The following is a 21,416-nucleotide window of genomic DNA, read 5'->3' on the forward strand; positions in this document are numbered from 1 at the left end:
AGTTACGAGTAACGATAGTTAGCACAAACCCTTACAAACGCAAAAATGAGCATGTTTTGTAAAACAAAAATAGGCTGCCATTGGAATTTAGAAAAAGATAAAAAATTTAATATTAGTCTTTTTGGACTCCAAATCATGAAGGTATCAACAAACAAAATTCCATTTGATTATAAAATAGTCAAGCAAATACGTTTGGATCACTTGACATGGAATGACCCTAAAATAGGAGTAAAAATTATAGAAATAACTGATTGTGTTCCAACAGAATAGAAAACTAAGCCTCTCTGTATATTTTATGACTTTTTGACCACCTCTAAGTGTAGTCTCCTGAAACTCTGCTGGAAAGGACACACTGAAGATGTTACTATGGGAGCTGATCAGTCTGGTTTTTCATTTCGAATCCTATAGGTATGTAAATAAAATGTTTTGAAACTTTTGGACTTTTGTCGTGATTGTAAATATAATCTTTAAGTATGTATTACTAGTTTATGAACAGGGTTAATATTTTCCTAACACTCAAACGGAGTCATTATTTTCTTTTTACTTCAAATGCAGCTTCAAGGGAATTCTTATTTTCTTTACAGGCTTGGTTATAAGCCACATTGAATGCTGCCAAAAAGTTCCAAAAGAAGGACATTTGTGGGTATTCTGGCTAGGACACAACACAGTTTCTGAAGTAAGTATGAATATCAACTGTTTTAAACCTGCATGTAATTTTTTTATACTGACAGTAAAACATCAACCGTTTTAGTATTATTAAAACCAGGGCACCTGCACTCACACTCTACCTGTACTAATATAAATTTTAATTAGGTATATTTATTTTAATAAATGTGGAGCTACAGCCCATATAACTGAAATAGAATATCACTTTGCACAACTAACTTACATTTTCCAGTTTTTATAAATAAACTGTATGGTGAATGCCCCTGTTACTGACCACGTACCAGTTACTGACCTCTTGGAAAACATATTTAAAACTAAGAGAATTTCATGTCTTTCAAAGTCATTTCCACCAGTATTTACTCAAATCCTTTTAAAAAATTAGGGAAATTTGGACAGCTTAATGTGAGTTCAGTAGTTACAAAGAATTTTTCTGTTTGGCACTAATGGCAATATGGCTTCTTAATGAGTGTCACAGTTACGTGTGCCAAGGAAAAACTGCAGGTAGGTAATTTAGGACTTTCTGAAATTAAATTATGTGTGTATTATCGTCTTAAAAATAGACATTGGAAAAAATAATGACCTACCACTTGTTTTCAATATTTGTATATTGTTTTTTGGGACACCAAAATGCCTCTTTTTGTAAACCCTGGCAAAATATTTATTGTTTATTTAACTAGTGAGTTAACTGTAACACACCTCCATGAAATTTATTACAGTATTTTGTTCATATGTTTTTACCTTTCTATTTCATTTGTATACAATTTCCACCCCCATCCCTTTAAGCTTCTGTCCATAGCCATGCCCTGTCAAACCCTATTTTTATCTTTATTCTTTTCACTAGTAATGTGTATCAATATGGAGTTCATAAATTTTTAAGTTTGATGGATATGATTAATGACTAGCATACCTTATTTCTGTCAATAGTACTTAATTTTGTACGAAAATATGTGCTAATATAATTTTTTTTCACATAGAGTAACATTTAATTTAATCAATTTTAATTTCAGGTATCACTGAAAAATATGATTTATTTTTATGACTGTGACCAATCATTCTTTGAAAAAGTTCCTCAAAAAAGACGATTCTTCAAGGAAGGTTTGGTAGCTGCTATAAAGGTGAGCAAGAAATTTGTGTGAGTATGTGTGTATATGTATGAATTAATTTATATATATATATATATATATATATATATATATATATATATATATATATATATATATATATATATATATATATATATATATATATATATATATATATATATATATATATATATAAAGATGTGATGATGCATATGTTACATATGTATCATCACATCTAATAAATATTTGGAAGAGTTGTAACATGATTTAACATTTTTTTTTGTCTTGGGCCAAAGTTACCCTCAAAGGGCCAATGTTACCCCAACTGACGGTACCTACTAAACTAAAGACATATAAAGACTGTTGAAAGTTTCAATGTTTTACTCGGATCATCTATAATAGTTGGTTCATATTTTGTCATAAACATATCCACAAAAATGTATAAGTATTGAACATTAATTATAGTTTCAAATAAGTGACTGACCAATTGGAATTCCAGTATTATTGATAAAATCTTGAATATCAGAATGCTCTAATTGGTTTAAAACATAAAAATTAAATATTATCATCAAACTAAGTAGCTTAGAAAAATGAGGATCTCTTAAAGTAACAGAATGTTACTAAACAGACCTCTAATTATCTAGTTAGTTATACACAGAATTAATATATTCAAAGTCATGTAAAGTCATTGGTGAAGTCATTACTAGTGAAACATCAGTTAATTTAAAATGTCAGCACAGATTCAAAAAGGTGGTCAATAACTAATAACTAATAAATCACAAACACGTAATACATGAACACTCTGACATCGTACCTCCGGGGGCAGTAAGGCCTGGTCCTCACCCCGCCAGTACCAACCCCACTGGTGGAACGCATCCCTAGCCCATCCCAACATGTAACTGTTACTGCTGTACGTGTGTTAGCAGTTAATATTTATTTCAATTTCTTAGCTCTAACTGCCAAGTGTACTGCTTAAATCAAAACAGTTTTCATTAGTAAATGTAACAGAAACAGACAAAAGGAACGGTTACCATTTTGACTCGTACTCTTTAATTAATTATTGAATTATAATTAACAGCAAACTTTTAAATGTGTTCATGTAGTAATTTTAATTAAGGGAATTGCATTATGTTAAGTGTGTAAGTTTTACGTAAAAAGATTTATCATGTCCTTGTGGTTTTGGCTTGAGGCAGCATTGTCCCCCCTACTTGCGCACCTTTTCTCTGGCAGTCTTCAACAGGCTGCGGTCCGGAGTGGACGCCAAGTTCAGTGGGAAGTCATATCTTTGTCGTCCTGATATAAGTAATTCTGATAACTGTTATTTCGTCAACATAAACCTTTTTTTCTTAGTACTCCCCACATGTCACCGGACCGTTCACGGTGTAAGGCGTAACCTGGTCGTCACTAACTGCTTCTCCGAGGAACCGCCCCCTGCTGCGTGGTTGCTGCTTACAGCACCCATATAGTACTCACATCTGTGTCTCCTTTCTTAAAAACTGGAACTATTATCCCTTTACTCTAGTCTTCTGGTATGCATTTTTCTCTCCAAATACACCTAATCACTCTATACAGCTAATGAATTCCTACTTCTGTTACTCTTAGTTCATCCTTCCATGGAGCTTTGCCTTTCTTTCTTCATCCGTTTCAGTTCTTCGTTTACCTCTTTCCATGTGATATTCTCATTATCCATCTCTGAAAATACTTCCTGCTCGTATGTTACTTCTCCGCCTGGGTTCAGCAGCATTTCAAAATAATTACTCCAGTGTTGATTTTCATCTTCTTCTATCTCCACCATTTGTCCTTAATTTATCATTCAAACTGTCTGACCCTTCTCTTTCCTCGTACTCCATGTTTGGCTGTATAATTTTCTTACTTTCTTCCACATCTTTTCCTAGAATCTCTGTCCATTTTGCATTTCTTTCTCTCCTCTTCTATCACCTTTTTTGCTTCTCTCGTCTTTTACTTATCATCTCTTAGCTAACAATACAAAATACAAAAAACTGCTTATTTTCAAGTATGTTTAGTGTATATTTAATGTAATGCTATTTTTATTTTAAAACCACATTACGAATACCTGTTGTACTATAAAGTAAGGGTAACCAACTATACTCCTATTACCTCAGCACGGAGACTCCTGCAGTTAGTAAGTCTGCTTTGTGTATTTAGGCAGTTCCATTTTTGTACGATAGTGCTGCTATTGCTTAGATTTTTGCTTTAACAATTGTATCAGTGGATGCGAAACATTCGCTAGAATGCGTTGGTACCAAAAAGTCAATTTCATTAAAAATGTCAGGCGGTATTGTTTCCTAAGCGACTTTATAGTCCTTTTCTGTATTGGAACACCTGCTTTCAAACCATCTTCTAATGGCTTTGTTCTTCTCTCTTACTGCTTCTCTCTCTCTTTCTCTCCCAATCCACCATGGAAGTTTTGTTCTATTTCTTTTTATTGCTTGCTCTTCAACATACCTCCTCTGCAGCTCCTACCAGGCATTTCTTAAATCACTCCCATTCCTTCTCGACACCTGCCTCTCATCCTTCGGGAGGTCATCCTTTACTTTCCTCACATATTTCTGTCTTCTTAATTCTTCAGTCTTCATACCTGTATTCTCTTCTCTTGTTGGGTTACTTCCTTTCTGCATGCTCAGCTCTTTGTCTGCTACAAACATACAAACAACCTAACAACCTGTGGTCCCCCACCTTGGACCACACTTGGTTTCACTTTAATGTTTTTAGTTTGCGGTTTCACATCTTTTCCCAGCAGAAAGTAGTTTTTAGTGGATTGATAATCACTGTCCCAACTGTACCTTGGTGTATGTCATTTTCCTGTACCAGTTGCTCTGAACCTTGGGGAGTGATACATGTAATTCCATGCCACTTTCCCCCATACCCCGGGAATCGTACAGATTTTCGCCTCTGCCTATATTGCATAGGGGTGAAATTCTTAGCTCCAAAAACATAAAAATTACTTTAATGGAGTGATTGTAGTTTTCCATTTGTAATTAAATTCCAGTCACATTTACTTTTCTGAAACGTTATTTGTTACAAGTAAAAATGATTAGAAAAATAATTTTCACAGGTAATCCAATTACTTATTAGTTACTCTAGTTATGAAATTATTTTTGTTTGTCTTGAAGAACTATTAAAAGTTAATTTGTTTTTGATGAAAGTTGTATTTACTTTGGTGCTAACTTTGTTTTGTTTAAAATATAGTTTCCTGATCCCATTATCACTGCCGATGTTGTTTTATCAGTTGGCAGCTGAACGGACAGGAGAGAATTTGGACACTACACTTACCAGCCAAGTTTTACAATATGCGTTTCACAAATGCCAAGAAGATGGACACCCGAAACAAAGTAAGGAAAATTATGTAACTATAGCTATTAATTATTATTTCATTATAACAAATTAAGTTTCGATTTTTGCTTTAGTTAAGTTATATACTATATATATATATATTTTTTTTTTTTTTTTTTTTTTGAAGTGAAACTTCTTTGCTGAGGGGAATACAAGTTTCTAGCGTTACAAAAATTCAGATCGCTTGAGAGGAATAGTTAGGTACATGGTGGGGTAACTGGTAGAGGTGGAGATGGCAGAGGAGAGGTAGAAATCATGCAGCATACTTGCACACATACATACTTGCACACTTGCATTCTTACACACTTGCATACTTACACACTTGCATACTTGCATAATAGCATAATTTATCGCTCGCATACTTGCATGTATATATATTTTTTGATCTGTGACCTCAGCCCAAAGAGAATTATGTTTTCTACACCTAAAAATATAATAAGAAAGAAGTTTCATTTCTGTCGCAGGTGGACTCCATGTGCACATGTTTTTAGTAATTGTATGTTATTTTCTATTTCTCCCAAGATTATTTAATTTGCTTTTTCACATCACCCTCACTACCGCAAGTGCCATAAAAATTGTGGTTTACAAACTAATAATTGCATGGGTGGTAATCCAGTATACCGGTAGTGCGTTTGCTTTAATTTTAATGTAAATTTCAACCATTTCACACCAAGAGAATTGTGTAAGTTGATTTTTAATATAGTATTGTTAGCTTCCAAAAGTAATTTTATTTAAATCATCCATTTTTTTGGACTCTCACAAGTGCCCTGACCCTTAACTGTCCCCTTGTAAACTTTACCTTGCCATGCTGACATGCACTGCGAGGTCTTAACACTTGCAGGAAATGGATTTTTAACTCGACTGTCCTCACGTATGGTGGTCACATTGTAAGGTATTTTGATAAGACAGAACATGTATATAATGTTTTACAGGTTAATGTGTAACAGAGTATTATTGGAAGAAGGTGGATGTAAGTGCTATATTTCATCAGAATAAAGAATCGCTGGCTACCTATCATCTGTAAGCATTTTTTACCAGTATATATGTAACCATAAGTACCTATAGGTATTATGCTGCTTAGAAAAACCTTGTGCTCCCAGGCTGAAAGCACATGTGGAAGGTTAGTGGTTTCCTTTGAGTTCCCCTGTTTGGGACACTAAGTCAGTCTGTGTCCTCTGACCCCCAGTGCCGATCATGCAGTTGCTCAGGACTCGGGACACAGCTGGCTCTGGGCATGATAATCTACATTAAAAACTGAAATGTTCATGGTCAGATACGCACCCCAGTAGCATGGCCAGTGGTACCAAGTGCTTATATTATTGTGTTAACATTTCTTTGTTTTATTAAATTTTTAGATAGTAACATAAAATAATTTATTTTCATTTTGTCATGACTACAGTGTCTCATAGCATCAATAATATACGTAGTCATGTATGTAATTGAAAGTTCCTAATAAAATCCGAACTCTTTAGCGATGCCGGAGATGTGGTTGAGTAAATGAAGGTGGCTACTACTTGCAAGATATTGACAGATATTATGTGTGTTAACAACTCTCAGGATTCAGTGTTTGTATTTACTTGTGTGTGGTAATGCAGTTGTTGTTTGTGAGCGTTGCTGTACCATGGCGGACTCCCACAGGGGAGTGATACTAGAGCTACCCCAGAAACAGTAGCGAGTAAGCAGAATCATCCCTTGTTTCCTAGTCAGGATGAAGAAGAAACTACACGAGAGCCACCATAACACTTTGAAGGAGGCTGGCTCTGAATCGATGGTTCTGACCCAATGGACGTAGCATAATTGAACATTTTTGTAACTTTTAATAATGTTATTTAAATTTAATTGTTTTAGTTATATTTTATGCACATATATCTTTTTTAGATCTAATATTCCTCTATACAGTGAAATAAAAAAAATTACATAGTTTATAAAATCTGTGTATATTTTACTATGAATGTTGTATTTTTAATCAAGTAAAACCCAAAATTTCCTTTAAAACCTCATTTGAAGGCAACAAATTACAAGAAAATGATGTAAAATAATATATATTTGCAAAATTTAGTGATAATCATAATAGCACAGCTTCTACTAAGTATGATATGTACACAATTGTTTACAAGTCATGTAGAATTTGGCTTCTGTACATTTTTCACAAGATCCAATGCACAAGTCAACATCATACTCTGACCATTGGTAGGTACTGCATGTCCTTTCCTCTTGATACTCTACTGTAATAACAATTTCTAGAGCTAAACTTCCTCTTCATACTAAAATAAAAATAAAATCAATATATTTTTTATTTTTTTAATATAATTTTTATATAAAATCCAAAAATATTTGACAAAAAAAACATTTTGAATGCAATAAATCACAAAAACACTGATGTAGAGTTATCCATGAAAATGCAAAATTCAATTCTAAATCTGAAGACAATGAATTCTCTTACTAGTTATGTGTGTAAAACGTTATTTACAAGTCATATCGAAATTTAGTGTGGTAAATTTTGAAGCAAGGTGTGATGCACAAGCCAACATCACAGTCTGAACATTGGTACTGTGTGTCTCTTCTTGTTGATGTGCCACTGTGTGTTTTTCCTTTGCTTGAACACACATGACATCTCCGTTGTGCTTTCGTCTGACATTCCTTGTGATGTACCAGTTCTGGAAAATGCCTCTGCCTTAGTCTTGCAAGTTTGCCTCCTCCAACTGCTGAAGTGCTTACTTCTTCACTTTGTACAAGATGGTTGCAAACTTTCGATATGAAGTCAGTGGTTGTGATATTTTTTCCTTTTATTTTCCGGAACAGGACACAACTGTTTACCACAACCATCATAATAAAATGTATTTTCAACTTACGCCACCACTTGACTGATTGATGGTCAAATGAACCATATGACATACGTTGATCTACTAAATCAACTCCAGCTTTATGATGATTGTAGTCTATCACTACTGAGAGTTTGTACACACTGTCCTATTTGTTTGTCAGTGGCACCATGGTAGGCTTGTGTGTCGTGCTTATCATCCAAACATCTCGCTTATCATGCCATCTTTGAACAAGTGTATTTCCTCTGCGACTGTGAATAGTCTCCCCCTTCCGCAAGCAACCGCTTTTATTTCATCACAGCCGGAATTTGTTTTCTTGACTTCATGATTGTTCCTACTAAGCCAGTGTTAGCTTCAGCTAAGTCGTCGGCAAGCTGTATACTTGTAAAGAACCGATCCAGGTAAACTGTATGCCCAACACCAGTAAGCTCTTTGAGTAGGCATTTGAAAATCCCTGAAACACTGTTGTCTTTCCCTTCAATTCTACCAGTGTACACTTCAAATTTACAAATGTAACTGATTTAATATCAGCCACCATGAAAATTTTCATGCCATACTTGTTCGGTTTTTGAGGCATGTACACCCTAAATCCTACTCTGCCTCTGAAAGGGAATCACTCCAGGAGTGTAAAAATAAATATAACTTTGCATAAATAATTGCATTATTTTGTAGTTTTACCAAAAAATATTTCCTTTTTTTTTTTTGTAAAAATCAAATACATGTGCCACATTGAAAATTGTGCTAGCATGTTTTTGAATGCTACCTGGAAGCTGTCATAACAGTAAAATAATCATAGAAGGGAAATACTGTAATAATAAATATATGGAAATGAGAGGTTTTTTCTTACCATTTTGTAGCAGAAAATTACGTTATTCATAAATAAATCGCGGCTAAATAAAAGCATGAAATATTTACCTTCGTTTGTAGATAATACAAAGTCAGGATCACAATCGGAAATATCGAGTCCATCAGATGACCAATAATTGTCTTCACTGTCTTGGGTATTCATTTTACGAAATATTTATGTATTCCATTAGCATATACTATATTTCTAAGGCGCCAAAATTCTCCGCAAATGTAATTCCATGTGGTGCCCAGCACAGTAAGGAATGGTGCAAGCTGCGCTATCAGGCGCAGCACTTCGGAACTAAACTCGAAGCCGCGATTCAATAGTAAGCATATGCTGCTATCTGACGTAGATAAAGTGAACTACATGGACAGATGATGCCGCTAGAACAACCAGACGCCATAAATATATGTTACGCATGTTAAAAATACACGGCAAATGTTGCGCAGTAATATTGCGTTGATCACATTTTTACCAAAACACACAATGACATAATATTACGTCGATAGCCTTCAAAGTGTTAAGGTCTTGGAGACGATGGATAGGTTTTAGGGTAGTCAGCCCACTTCTGAAGGTGCCTCAGATGGATTAAGGGGACTTACCGCTTCTCAGAATTATAACTTATCCAAAATATTTTGGTAAAAGTGTCACTTCTCCAAATGACCAGTTCTCTGTAATATGAGGGGCGCACCCTTGCTTCGCTGCTCCTCCCTATTAGCACCAACATGGCCTGAGGCCGCCAATTATCTCTGACAGTTCTCATAAACAAAACGGAAACCATTCCTCAAACTAAGTGCAAAAATCACCTAAGTACATTTATATGCTTACATTTATACATCCTATAGGGCTGGTGTGTGCATGTGATGCATGTGTGTGTGCTCAGGGCGAGTAAGGATGACACAGCAGCATGAAGTAGAGTGATTAATTTGTGAAGTGAGTAGGTTCTTACGAGTAATGTACTAAAAAACGTAGAGCCAAAGTTAGAAACATTTGAGTTTCATTTCAATTTATTTAGATTTATAATTTACTGTTGAGATTAAAGTGTAAAATTAAAACAAAAAATATTTCACTAAAGAAAAATTTAATCATTGAGATAGTGTTTTTGTAACCTTGGCCCCAAACATTTTGGGAGCTTACACGTTATTTTGTCATGTTATTTCGAAGTGCTGCAGTTAATTTTAAATACATAGTATTTAACAACATTTGATGACTAAACAAATAGTCAAGTTATCAAAAATTGTTAAGGTAAGGTGTTTATGAGAACATTGCTGCATATTTAAGTTAAAAAAACCCAATAAAAATAATTCAAAAGAATTTTTAATTTTTTTATAGACATGCCTTATACAATACTTATATGTATATAAATAGTTTTACAAATTTTTTTTATAAGGGTTACATTTAATTTAAATCTTTTTGTGTGTTTTAATTCAATCCAAAAATTTATTGCCAATAATTTGATATCGACCGGGCCTACGCTCTCCCTAAGCCTGATGTGCCTCATCCCACTTCAGCCCCCCTCTCCTATCACCTGCACTCTCTACAGCACGGCGTTATATTCGTTACTTCTCGCCGATGTGTGCGTGTGTGCTTGTGTGCATGAGAGTCTGCCACACAAGAGGCATAGTAGCATCTGTGCCACGGTGCCCTCCTGTAATAAAGTAATTTAAATATATGTGTTAATCTTTTATCTTTTCTACAGTCCACAAGGTTTGTTTCCAGGTAGATATAAGGATGGCACAGTGCCCCACGCGGCCTATCACGGAACTACCCTACAGGAGCAAACTACTTCAGATTATAAATAGAAAATATGTCAATAGTTAAATTGTGTTAATGCCTAATAATTTTTGATAAATTAGTACTTAGATTTTAAGAGGGGTTGCGTGTTAAATTTTTTTTTCATGTAACTATAAAACGACCTAACGGTAGTCTGGTTGCTTTTTGCCGCCACAACACCCTGGCCTCGTCCATTCTCTCCCGATCGCCGCCCGGAGTAGGATGCAATGAACGTACCTCATCGGCTTCAACGTTGGTATTTATCTGATCCTTTAATATCCGCTATCTTTAATGTATTCTTAAACCTTTTATTTCTTCTTCGATGCCTACTCACGGTGGTAGACTGTTTAGTTAATTATTTAAGTTCTCAGTGGACGTTTGAAACAAAACAATGTGAGTTAACTTTCAGGCCAGGCCACGAGGTGTCCTGATGAGCAACTAAACCAAATGAATTGCTGTTGTCTCTTTTTCACTGTTTGTTAAATAACTTGAAAAATTTGTCCGTGCAACCTCATGTCCGCCAACTCGGACGTTGAGGTGTGTGGGACGCCTAGAGAGCCCACTAGTGACCGGCGGTTATAGTGAATAGCGTACCCGCCGCTGAGAGCGGGTTGCTAGAGTTTTTTTTTTTAAATGTAACATTGGGGAATTGAGCCTAACATGCACATGGGCCACGTCACAACCCAGGGACAGAGTCTTTATCCAAGTCCACGTGCCCAAACACGTGGTGGTACCCATGGTCACGACCGACATAATTTCGACGTACCCCGTATATTCACCCAGACAAATATTTAATAGATGAAACACGCATACATGTTAAGTATCTGTTATTGACATCTAAAGGATAGTTACATTAAAAGACTATTTAATGTCTTTATTGAACACATTATAGAAATAATACTATAGAAATAATACTATATTTTGCTAGCTTCTGTATTAAAATAATACAGCACATATTTTCTGTGTCTATAAAAGGAAAAAAAATAGCTTATATATATATTCAAACACATGTAAAATAGAATGCCAGTTGGCATCTAAAAATTGAATTGAAAATATATCTTATTTTATTATAATTGATTGTTAAAACCTATTATAGATCAGTTTGAGAGACTTCACCATAAAGCATTATTTAGATTTCTGCATTTTATTTTACTGTTCATGTAGGGACTAACAATAGAGCGACTGATCTTGCAACAATGTGTTTTCTTTTATTCATCTTTTGTTAAGGAAATAAATTCAACCACTTAGCATTGCACCATGCACTGTGAAAAGAGCCCCATGGTATTGTTACGGCCGTCGATTTACTCTTATCGGTGTCGACCGTAAAGATGGAAATGAAGGGAATATGTACATGAAAAGTTGATAATGAAATGAATCGTGAAGGTTGATGGGGAAAAGGAATGGAAGTGAATCTACCGGGATCGTATGTGTTCCTGATATCGTGACGGCCCTGTCATGAGTATCAAGTTCTGGGGGCGGTTCCACCACTCGTATTTTTCCTTAAACAGTCCTTAAGGTAGGGTGACGAGTCCCTATTTGCAAAACATTTCAAATAAAGAGGTTAAGGGTGAACGTTTCCACAAAAACAGGTTTATTTCAGCCGTGTCAAATAACAGTTTATTCAACACATATTTACTTTTCTACTTTCTGGGTCTTTACAAGTACCATTGATAACCTATTAATAACACATAATTACTGAACCATAGTCGTTCCTATCAGGGATACGTCGACGGTCGTTAATAAATAAACCGTGCTGTCGGCCATTTCCTAGAGCTTATTCTTAACCTCATTTGTCTCGTGATTCGTATGTGCCTTTTCCTTGTTACCAACTGTTGCAGACTAATTTATCCCAAGTTACGTGACAGTTCACTTTAAATTATTAATAATGTCGACCGAGTGATTGTTAGTGAGTATTTTTAGTTTTTGAAATGAGAGAGAGGGAGAGATACCAACTATTACAAGCTAGATGGGCCTAAGGCCGTTGTGCTGCTGTCTAGTATTGAACCATCGTCGCATCGTGGCTGGTCACTCACCAATCGTCGTCCTGGCGGCGGAGTAACGAGGCTTCCCACTGACTCTGTGACTCTCTCTTCTCGAATAAAATCTCCCGGTATAAGAAGCCAGTCCTGACCCTGTTTGCGTCTGTTGTTAATAACATAAACAGTTCCGCTTCGGCGCCGCTTCTGACGTCATTACACACTCCCCCCTCCTTCCCTGTGCTTTTGACCGAGTTTCGCTGCGCTGTGACCAAGGTCGCGCCAGCTGAGCACGCGTGGCAATCAAACCTATTTGTTTTCGCGGCCGTGTTATGCTATCGTTTGCAAACATTGATTCCACAACTCTCGCTTCACCTGTCCTTCAATGTTTCCTGCTGTGTTTGTCATTTCCTCATCGTGTCCCGCTGGTCCTGATCGTCTGGCTAGTTATTAAAAAACCAAAAAAACTTTCACTGGTATCCTACAGTATTTTAGACCCTTACAGTATAAAGTGGCCTTTGCTCGTGAGCTTGTGAGAGCTTGCGGTCTTATCCGTGAAATTGTGCATTGAGGGAAACCACTGTGTGTGTCATAGAAACTCGAAAAAAATTAACATTTTGTCCTGTTTTTTATGGCTAGTGTAAAATCCTTATTCAAACAGATTTTTCATTGCATCATCACGTCACTCTTCTTTTTTTCTGTGTTAATTTTTGCACGAGTTTTAGAAAGTTGTTTATTCCAGCAAAGTAAACCATTCAACTTTCAGTGGTTACATAGCATACTTAATACTTCCTATCCAGTAAACAAGACATCATTAAAATTGCACAAAAATTTGGTTTCCAGATAATTGTTTGTATATTTGAGAAATTTTATTACAAACATATAAAATATTATTAAAAAAATAATATATGTTAAATTTTTATGCACTGAATAATAATGGTAACATCGGTTTCCAAGTATGACAAGTTATGGTCATAAAAATCTGTTTTCCTAAAATTTTTCACCATAGTTAGATAGAATGCAGACATGTTATTTTTTCTGTCAATGATTCTCTCAATGTGTCAAGTTGTTACATTACTTATTTCTTCTGTTTAGAGGAAGATTTTTTAAATTTCTTGTAGTGGTAGGTGAGGAGCGGAGCCATAAGCAATTGTTGCACGATCCTGACAGCTGAATATTTTCTATTTAGGTTTATAATTTACTCTTACATGCATAATATGAACTACAAATAAGTATGTCTAATTATATTTCAGACCTTCCCTTTGTAACATTTCTTTACTGTCAACAGGCAATATGGGGTTTAGTTCTCCATCATGTCTGGAGCCAACAAGTCAGAACTCACCCACAGAAAATACATTTTATAAGAGTGATTATGGCTCTTCCTCATTTTATAGTTTTGCGAGGAGTACCGCATGAACCTATAATGCCCTTATTTGATTGTCATAATGGGCTGGAAGCATTAAAAACATATGCAAGAACTCAAAATTTCAACAACATTATGTCAGTTCTATTTCATGTTGAACAGTACTGGCTTAGAAGAGTGGCTGCAGAAAGTCTTTCTGTATTTCCTCTTCCAAGATGCACAAACAACCACATGGACTCTTTCCACACAATGATTCTCTCCATATGGAGTTTCATGGGTATTTGGTTATATAAAAGTTAATTAAAATAATGCATTTTTTTTATGCATGTTACTCTACAAAATCAGTGTGTTTTCAGTTATGTTTAATATGTCTTGAAAGTGTATTCACACCAAGGTTACACAGTTGAAGTAGTTTAGCAATATTTTTTATATTAATAACATATAGGTAGTGTTTTATTGTGTACAGGTATCTAAAAATATAATATACATACTGAATGTTCGCAATGTTTGTTACTTTCCTGTAAGGTACATTGTCGTACTCTTCTCTTACACAGATCAAAGCTCTCAGCAAGTAAGCCCATTGGTAAACATAAAACTCACATTCATGAGGACCTGGGTTCGAAATCTCACTTCAGCTATCCAAACATCAATTATTTTAAATGGTTTTCCAAAATTTCTCTAGGTAATTGCTGGGAAAATATCTTATCCTTTATCCAAGACCATAACTGATTCTTCCTTGATTTCTTTCCATTTTGTTTATTGTTTATGTAAGTTTTTAATGACCTCGCAGTTGATGAGACGTAAAAACCAAAATACCTTTTCTTACGTTTTATGTTAAAAACATTCGCAGTACCATTGGCGGTCTTAGACTTTGTGGGGTCCTAGTTTGGAGAGCAGCCCTACTGGGTCCTGGGGGTATAGAATATTCATCACAGAATATTATTTTGAAAAACATTAGTTCTTTAAAACAATATTTTTAAATCAACCTAGAACCTCACTTTTGACAGTTTGTTTTACTAATTTATCTTAAGAAATTTTGAAATTCTTATTAAAATTGGAATAAATTATGTTAATATTATAAAATAAAAAGTGTCTACAATTTAATGACACTTATTTTACATGGCAGGTGCATCAGTAAAAAAAATGGTCGGTTGGTTGGTGGGGGGGGGGGGGGGGAGGTGGAGTGGGTTCTGAACAGTTACCAGTTTGCCTTGCCTGAAACTGCTCTTGCACAGTACAATATTAGGGTGAAGGATGTATGTATATTTTTACCTTGATATTTACAAAAAAATATTGTCCAACTCAATAAATGTAAAGCATAAATCATGCATAGGTCTTTGTAGAAAAGAATAAATAAAGCAAATATGTTACTTATATACCTGTGTGTATTACTACTAATTTAAAAAAAAAAAAACATTTGTTTGCAGGATACCTTCAGTGTCTATGAAATAACACATATGAGTCTTCGGACTCTGATAGTTCATGGGCGTCCAATACAGTCAAGACAAAGTGGAGGAAAGCAAAATACCATTATTATCAGAGAATCTAACTGGATGTTAATTACACAGGAATATGACAGTTTACAGTACTTACTTCAATTTTCAAACACTTAATTTATTGTTTGATAATGTGTTAATACACCCTATTGCAGTAGACAATAGCAATGTGCAGGATGTGAATGCAGGCATTGAAAATGACATATTGCACGAGGAATTAGCTCTAGGAACTATTGTACAAGGTGAAAAAAAATGAACAGCCAGTTGATGCGGTAGAGCAGGTGAATCGTGCACAGCCTTCGGAGGAAGCAATACACACAAAACCTCCCTTAAACAGTGTGCCTTGTTGAACCTCATATCCATACTGTGCTACCTTGTGGACATTTGGTGCTCTGTGCAGCATGTAGGTACAAAACATACAGAGAACTTACGAAAACTAACTGTTGCGTGTTTTTAAATTCTGCCATGCTTTAGCCCCAGTTATATTTTCAATAATATTTTTGTATATTATCTATCAGTAGGGTCTGAAGGTTTTGATAAAAATCATCGCATTATATTCAGGTAAATACGGAAAATACATGGAGAAATAATAATGAATAATATATAATGTAAATTAAATAAATTTATAAGTGTTGAACATGTGATCTGTTAATTCATAGTTTGTGTACTGTAGGTTAGATATTACACATCACTGGCGAGTACTGAAAGATTCTTCTCACTTTTTTCGTTAGAATTTTTCTTTCAATTGTGAACTATTATGTACTTTATCCTGTTTAGTTTTATTGTTCACTTCAATTATTGAATATTGTAAAGTAGTTCTTGTTTACAGCTGGTAACACAAATGCCAGTGATGTTAAAGTTAATGTCTGCCATGCAGTTTAACTTAATGTATGGAGGTTTCTGTTAGCAATGAGCAACAACTGGGAGAAGATTGTGGACTATGGAAATTGACAGACACTGAGTGACTTGAGAATAAACATTTTTAAGTGTGAGTAATTGATTATTAGGCATTTTTAAGTAATATTTATTATTAATGTAAATATTAGTAATCAATAAAACTGTAATAAAATCTAATTGGGCTATCCCTTATGAACTCGGTAGTTATCCCCCACATTATTAAATCCGTAACTATATTAAAGTATGGCTGTGGATGTTTTGTATGGTAAATACTTATTTTAAAATGACTCTCTCACGCCCAGCAAATTGTATCAGGTTATGGGCCCAGTTAAATTGTGTGAATGGTTGGTGAGGTTAGCTTAGAGACATTTAAAATACTTAATGGCGATTTTCGGGAAAAGAAGTGCTCAATATAATTTTTAAAAATTTTTGTTCGTGGAAGATCTCCTACTCTACAAAACAATTTAATCTCCTAGTTTTCAGACACTATTTAGACTTAGGTGAGTATTTTTAAGTGAAATTTCTTTTTAGCTGGTAGGATAAGTTGTGATGCAATCATCAGAACCTAACGAAAGTGTGAAGGTGGCTCAGGAAAGGGAAACTTAATGGCAGTTGTACATTAAAGCTCACATGCATATTTGTGCACTTGCATATCCATACTTGCACACTTATATACGTGTTCCTTTGCATTCTTGCTCACTAGCATACTTAATCACTTGCATACTTGCACTCATTCTCACTATATTATCATACCTATACCTAGTAAAGTTTCACTTTTAGTGCAGGTGGTGGCCACGCATGCATGTTTTTTTCGTTCAGCATAAATACTAATTAATATTAATTTTAAAAACAAGTATATATTTAAAATGTTTAAATATATTTAACCATTTAGGTTTATTGGTTACTTAGAACATCTTGCTAAGAAAATAAATTATTGAAAACTCTTTTTATGTATAAATAGTGTATTTAAAGGATAATTTTGATGACAAGATTGTCATATGGCTTTATTATAGTGTTTTTTCATGTTAAAATGTCTTTCTACCAGATAAATTTATTTTAAAAAATATATTAAAGCTAAAAATTTAACGTAAACTTGTAGTAACCTTGGGATTACAATGTACAAAACTGCCACCAGTCTTTGTTTGGCCGCGTATCACCAGCCTCCATCCCGGAACTGTATGTCCGGACGTGCGTTGCCAACCTGGCAGCACACAATATACCACACTCCTCTCCTACCCATAGTAGCGAACAAACAAACAACGACACATGGACAAAGAGTACTACTAGAAATGTATGTTCACACACATCACAGGTTCATCATTTTTTTGGGGACCCTGTTCCTTTTGGGGTATCGTTGACTACTGGCATCACCACTCACGAATACACTGTCTTCCCCTTGCACAAACCCCTTAAACCCGCTTTCCGCATCACTACACCTACTCCTTTCTTCATTTTGGACACTGCCAGCTGAACTTTCCATCAGGTTTTCCTGTGGCTCCTTTTCTGTCAGTGCTGCCCTGCTGCCTGTAGGCTCCGCAGTTGAGGACGTTTGGTGGCAGGGTGGCAGCTGTGCTTCTCTACCACTGACCCGCATGTTGTTGCTGCTGACTGTGTTTGCCTCCATCTGCGACAACGGCGGAAGGGGGCGAAGCTGATCTAGGTGGCGGCGATGGGTGACTCCGCTGGCCCCTTGCACACTGTACGTGAGTGGACCCAACTTGCCAACGACCACCCCCTTCTCCCAACTCTGTTTCCCACGTGCATAAACGGTAAACCCAACACTGTCATTCACCTCAAAAGCTCTGTTCCTGAGGGCGGAACGTGAGACCACCGAACCCATTTGGCGAGTTGCAACAGTGGTGGCCACAGACGGGGCTAGTAATGACAAACGGTTACGAACAACCCTACCGAACATTAAACTGCTAGGTGACTCCCCCGTGACTGTATGGGGGGTTATTCTGTAGCTCAACAAGAAGCGGGGTAAGGCTGTGTTGAGCGGAACATTAGAGTGAACCAATGACTTGAGTTTGTTTTTAAAGGTTCTGACCATGTTTTCCGCCAGACCGTTTGAGGAAGGGTGATACGGAGGTGAAAATGTGTGCCTTATGGCATTGTGTTTACAAAAACGATTGAACTCTTCCGACGAGAACTGGACACCATTATCTGAAACTAGCTGTTCTGGCAACCCGTATACAGCGAACCACCAACGCAACTGTGTTATCACTGCATCCGACGTAATACTGGGAAGAACACTGATTTCTGGCCATTTTGAATGGCTATCCACAAGGACTAGGAAATGCTTTCCCATGAATGGACCGGCGATATCCACATGAATTCTTTGCCAAGGCCGGTCGGGCCACGCCCACGGCAGCAGGATTGACTTGTCTGGCAAGGACTTGTTCTGGAAGCATGGGGTACAAGAAGAAACTACCCTCTCCAAATCCTTGTCTATCCGATGCCACCATACATACGAACGTGCCAAGGCTTTCATTTTGCATATACCAAAGTGACTGGTGTGCAACTCCTGCAACACTCGATCCTGCAAGGCTTGGGGAATGACGACCCGGTGCCCCCACAAAACGCAGCCCCCTTCTAGTGCAAGTTCGTTTCTTTTGTCATAGAACGGTTTGAGCGTGTCGGACAGTTGTGTGGCCCAACCATCTCTAAGACACCTAATGACTTTACCTAAAACTCCATCCCTTTCAGATTCTCGCCTGATTTCCTGAGGCGTCACTGGCAAAAACTCTGACACTCCAACATCCAAATATGAAAATTGGGTTGAAGAAGGCTCAACATTTGGAAGTGGCAACCTAGAGAGGCCATCAGCATTCGAATTGGTGTCACCTTTGGCGTACTGAAGTGTGTAGTCGAAACCCTGAAGAAGCACTGCCCAACGCTGCAGCCTATTGGCAGCGAGCTGCGGAATACCACAATGGCTACCTAGAATGTGTGTTAATGGTTGATGATAGGTAATCAGGGTAAAGCTTCGGCCGTACAAGTACTGAAAGAACTTTTTAACTCCAAATATAATTGCTAAGGCTTCTCTATCTAGCTGAGAATACCCTCTCTCTGCAGACGACAAGGTGCGAGAAGCAAATGCAACTGGCTTCTCTTCCCCGCTGGGTAGGATGTGGCTTAGGACTGCTCCCACACCATATGGGGACGCATCGCATGCCAAACGAACTGGCAAATCCGGGTTGTAGTGTATGACAACATGTGAGGAGACAATCAGCTGTTTTAACTCTTTGAAGGCAGAATCACAGCTTTGTGCCCAAACCCACTTATGACCCTTTTTCAAAAGCTCATGTAAAGGTGCCAACACCGTGGCTAGGTTAGGCAGAAAACGGGCATAGTAATTAACCAGACCTAGCCATGCCCTCAACTGGCTAACACTACGAGGTGGCGGCGCATCTACTACTGCTTTGACTTTGTCATTACTCGTATGCAACCCCTCCTTATCTACCCTATGCCCCAGAAAAGAGACTGATGAACGGAAAAATGCACATTTCGCTTTATTTACCTTGAAACCAGAGTCCTGCAGACGTTGTAACAGTCCATGAAGATTTCGCCAGTGAATTTCCTTGGTAGCGCCTGTTACCAAAATGTCATCTTGAAAACACACAACACCTTCTAACCCCTGTAGGACTTGCTCCATTGTGCGTTGAAAAATAGCGGGGCAAGACACTATTCCAAAAGGGAGTCTGCTAAACCGAAACAATCCCCTATGCGTGTTGATAGTGCACAGCTCCTGCGACTTCTCATCGACCTGCAACTGCTGGAATGCCTGGGAAAGATCAATTTGAGAAAACTCTATCCCCCCTTGCAGCTTGGAAAACAACTCATCAACTCGCGGTAAAGGATAATGTTCCACAATGAGGTTAGGGTTGACTGATCTTAAAATCAGCACAAATACGGACCGTACCATCACGTTTTGCAACGGGAACGATTGGGGTGGCCCACTCACTAAATGACACTGGATGAAGTACACCTAACCCCAGAAGCCTGTCTAGCTCTTTATCAACCTTACTCTTAAGTGCAAAGGCCAGGGGCCTAGCAGGTAAAAAGACTGGTGCTGTCCCTTCACGTACATGCAGTGACACCTTACTTCCAATGAACGTACCCAAACCGTCATCGAACAAGGTAGGGTACTGTTTGGTAATGACACTCAGCACTGACATGTCCTCATCTGAAGTGGCCCTGATATGGTTGAGACTCGGTTTTGGCAGCTCTAAAGCATCGTACCAATCCCTGCCAAGAAGTGGAGGGCCTCCATTTGGAACTACAAACAAATCTAGCTTCTTGGGCTTGCTCGATTTCACTTGCACCAGTACTGTAATTGTCCCGCATGGGTGTATTACACCGTTCGTGTAAGACTTGAGACTAACCCGTGTCGGAGACAAGGGGTATTTTGAAAACTGCATCCTATACAGCCTTTCTGAAATAGCGGATATGGACGCGCCACTGTCGATTTCCATATCCAGGACCACGTCCCCCACCGACACCTCCATAACCCAAGGTCGTGACCTGGCTGCCAACCCACACAACTGGAACACAGATGCAAAATCCTCGTCCGACGTGTGTACACTTGGGCGATCAGGGTCTTCACGCACAACATAATTATGACGGGTCCGGTCCTTTGTATCAGTCGACATGAAGTTCGGACACATTCGTTTAAGATGTCCTATACGATTACAATTATTACACTTGTACTTACGGAACTTGCAGTCACGCACATAATGAGTAACATTTCCACAGCACAAACACCCAGGCCCGCCCTGGTTTTTGACGCCATCTTCCCGCGAACGTGTTTTCACCACGTGTACATTTACTGGTCCCTCGGTCTGTTCCGCCGAGCCGTGTGAAATTTCAACTTTCGGCACATTTACATGAAGGGCTGCATTTCCCACGGCCGCTTCATGCTGAACTGCTATGCCTACTGCCTTTTCGAAGGTGAGGTCATCGGTTTCCAGGTAAAGCCGCTGGGTAATGTTTCTGTCCCTTAACCCTACCACAAACTGGTCACGCAAGGCGGCGTCTAAGAAGGTACCAAAATTGCAAGAGCGCGTTAATTTCCTTAAATTCACCACAAAATCTGAAACTGTGTCCTGTTCTTGTTGGACACACTTGTGGAAGTTGTGAC

General features: G+C 37.4%; 1 protein-coding gene across 9 annotated transcripts in view; it reads left to right on the forward strand.

The window, feature by feature from the left end:
• The window catches only part of LOC134529205 (DNA (cytosine-5)-methyltransferase 3A-like), a 190,106-nt gene that overhangs the window by 113,243 nt on the left and 55,447 nt on the right, over positions 1-21,416 (forward strand). For all 9 annotated transcript variants that reach the window (XM_063363064.1, XM_063363067.1, XM_063363069.1 and 6 more), the window contains exons 3-5: positions 585-676; positions 1,674-1,781; positions 4,999-5,101. In XM_063363064.1, the coding sequence (XP_063219134.1) occupies positions 585-676; positions 1,674-1,781; positions 4,999-5,101 (303 nt within the window). The remainder of the gene's footprint in view (positions 1-584; positions 677-1,673; positions 1,782-4,998; positions 5,102-21,416) is intronic.

Source organism: Bacillus rossius, chromosome 2 (assembly GCF_032445375.1).
Source record: "Bacillus rossius redtenbacheri isolate Brsri chromosome 2, Brsri_v3, whole genome shotgun sequence".
In the NCBI taxonomy this organism is placed as follows: domain Eukaryota; kingdom Metazoa; phylum Arthropoda; class Insecta; order Phasmatodea; family Bacillidae; genus Bacillus; species Bacillus rossius.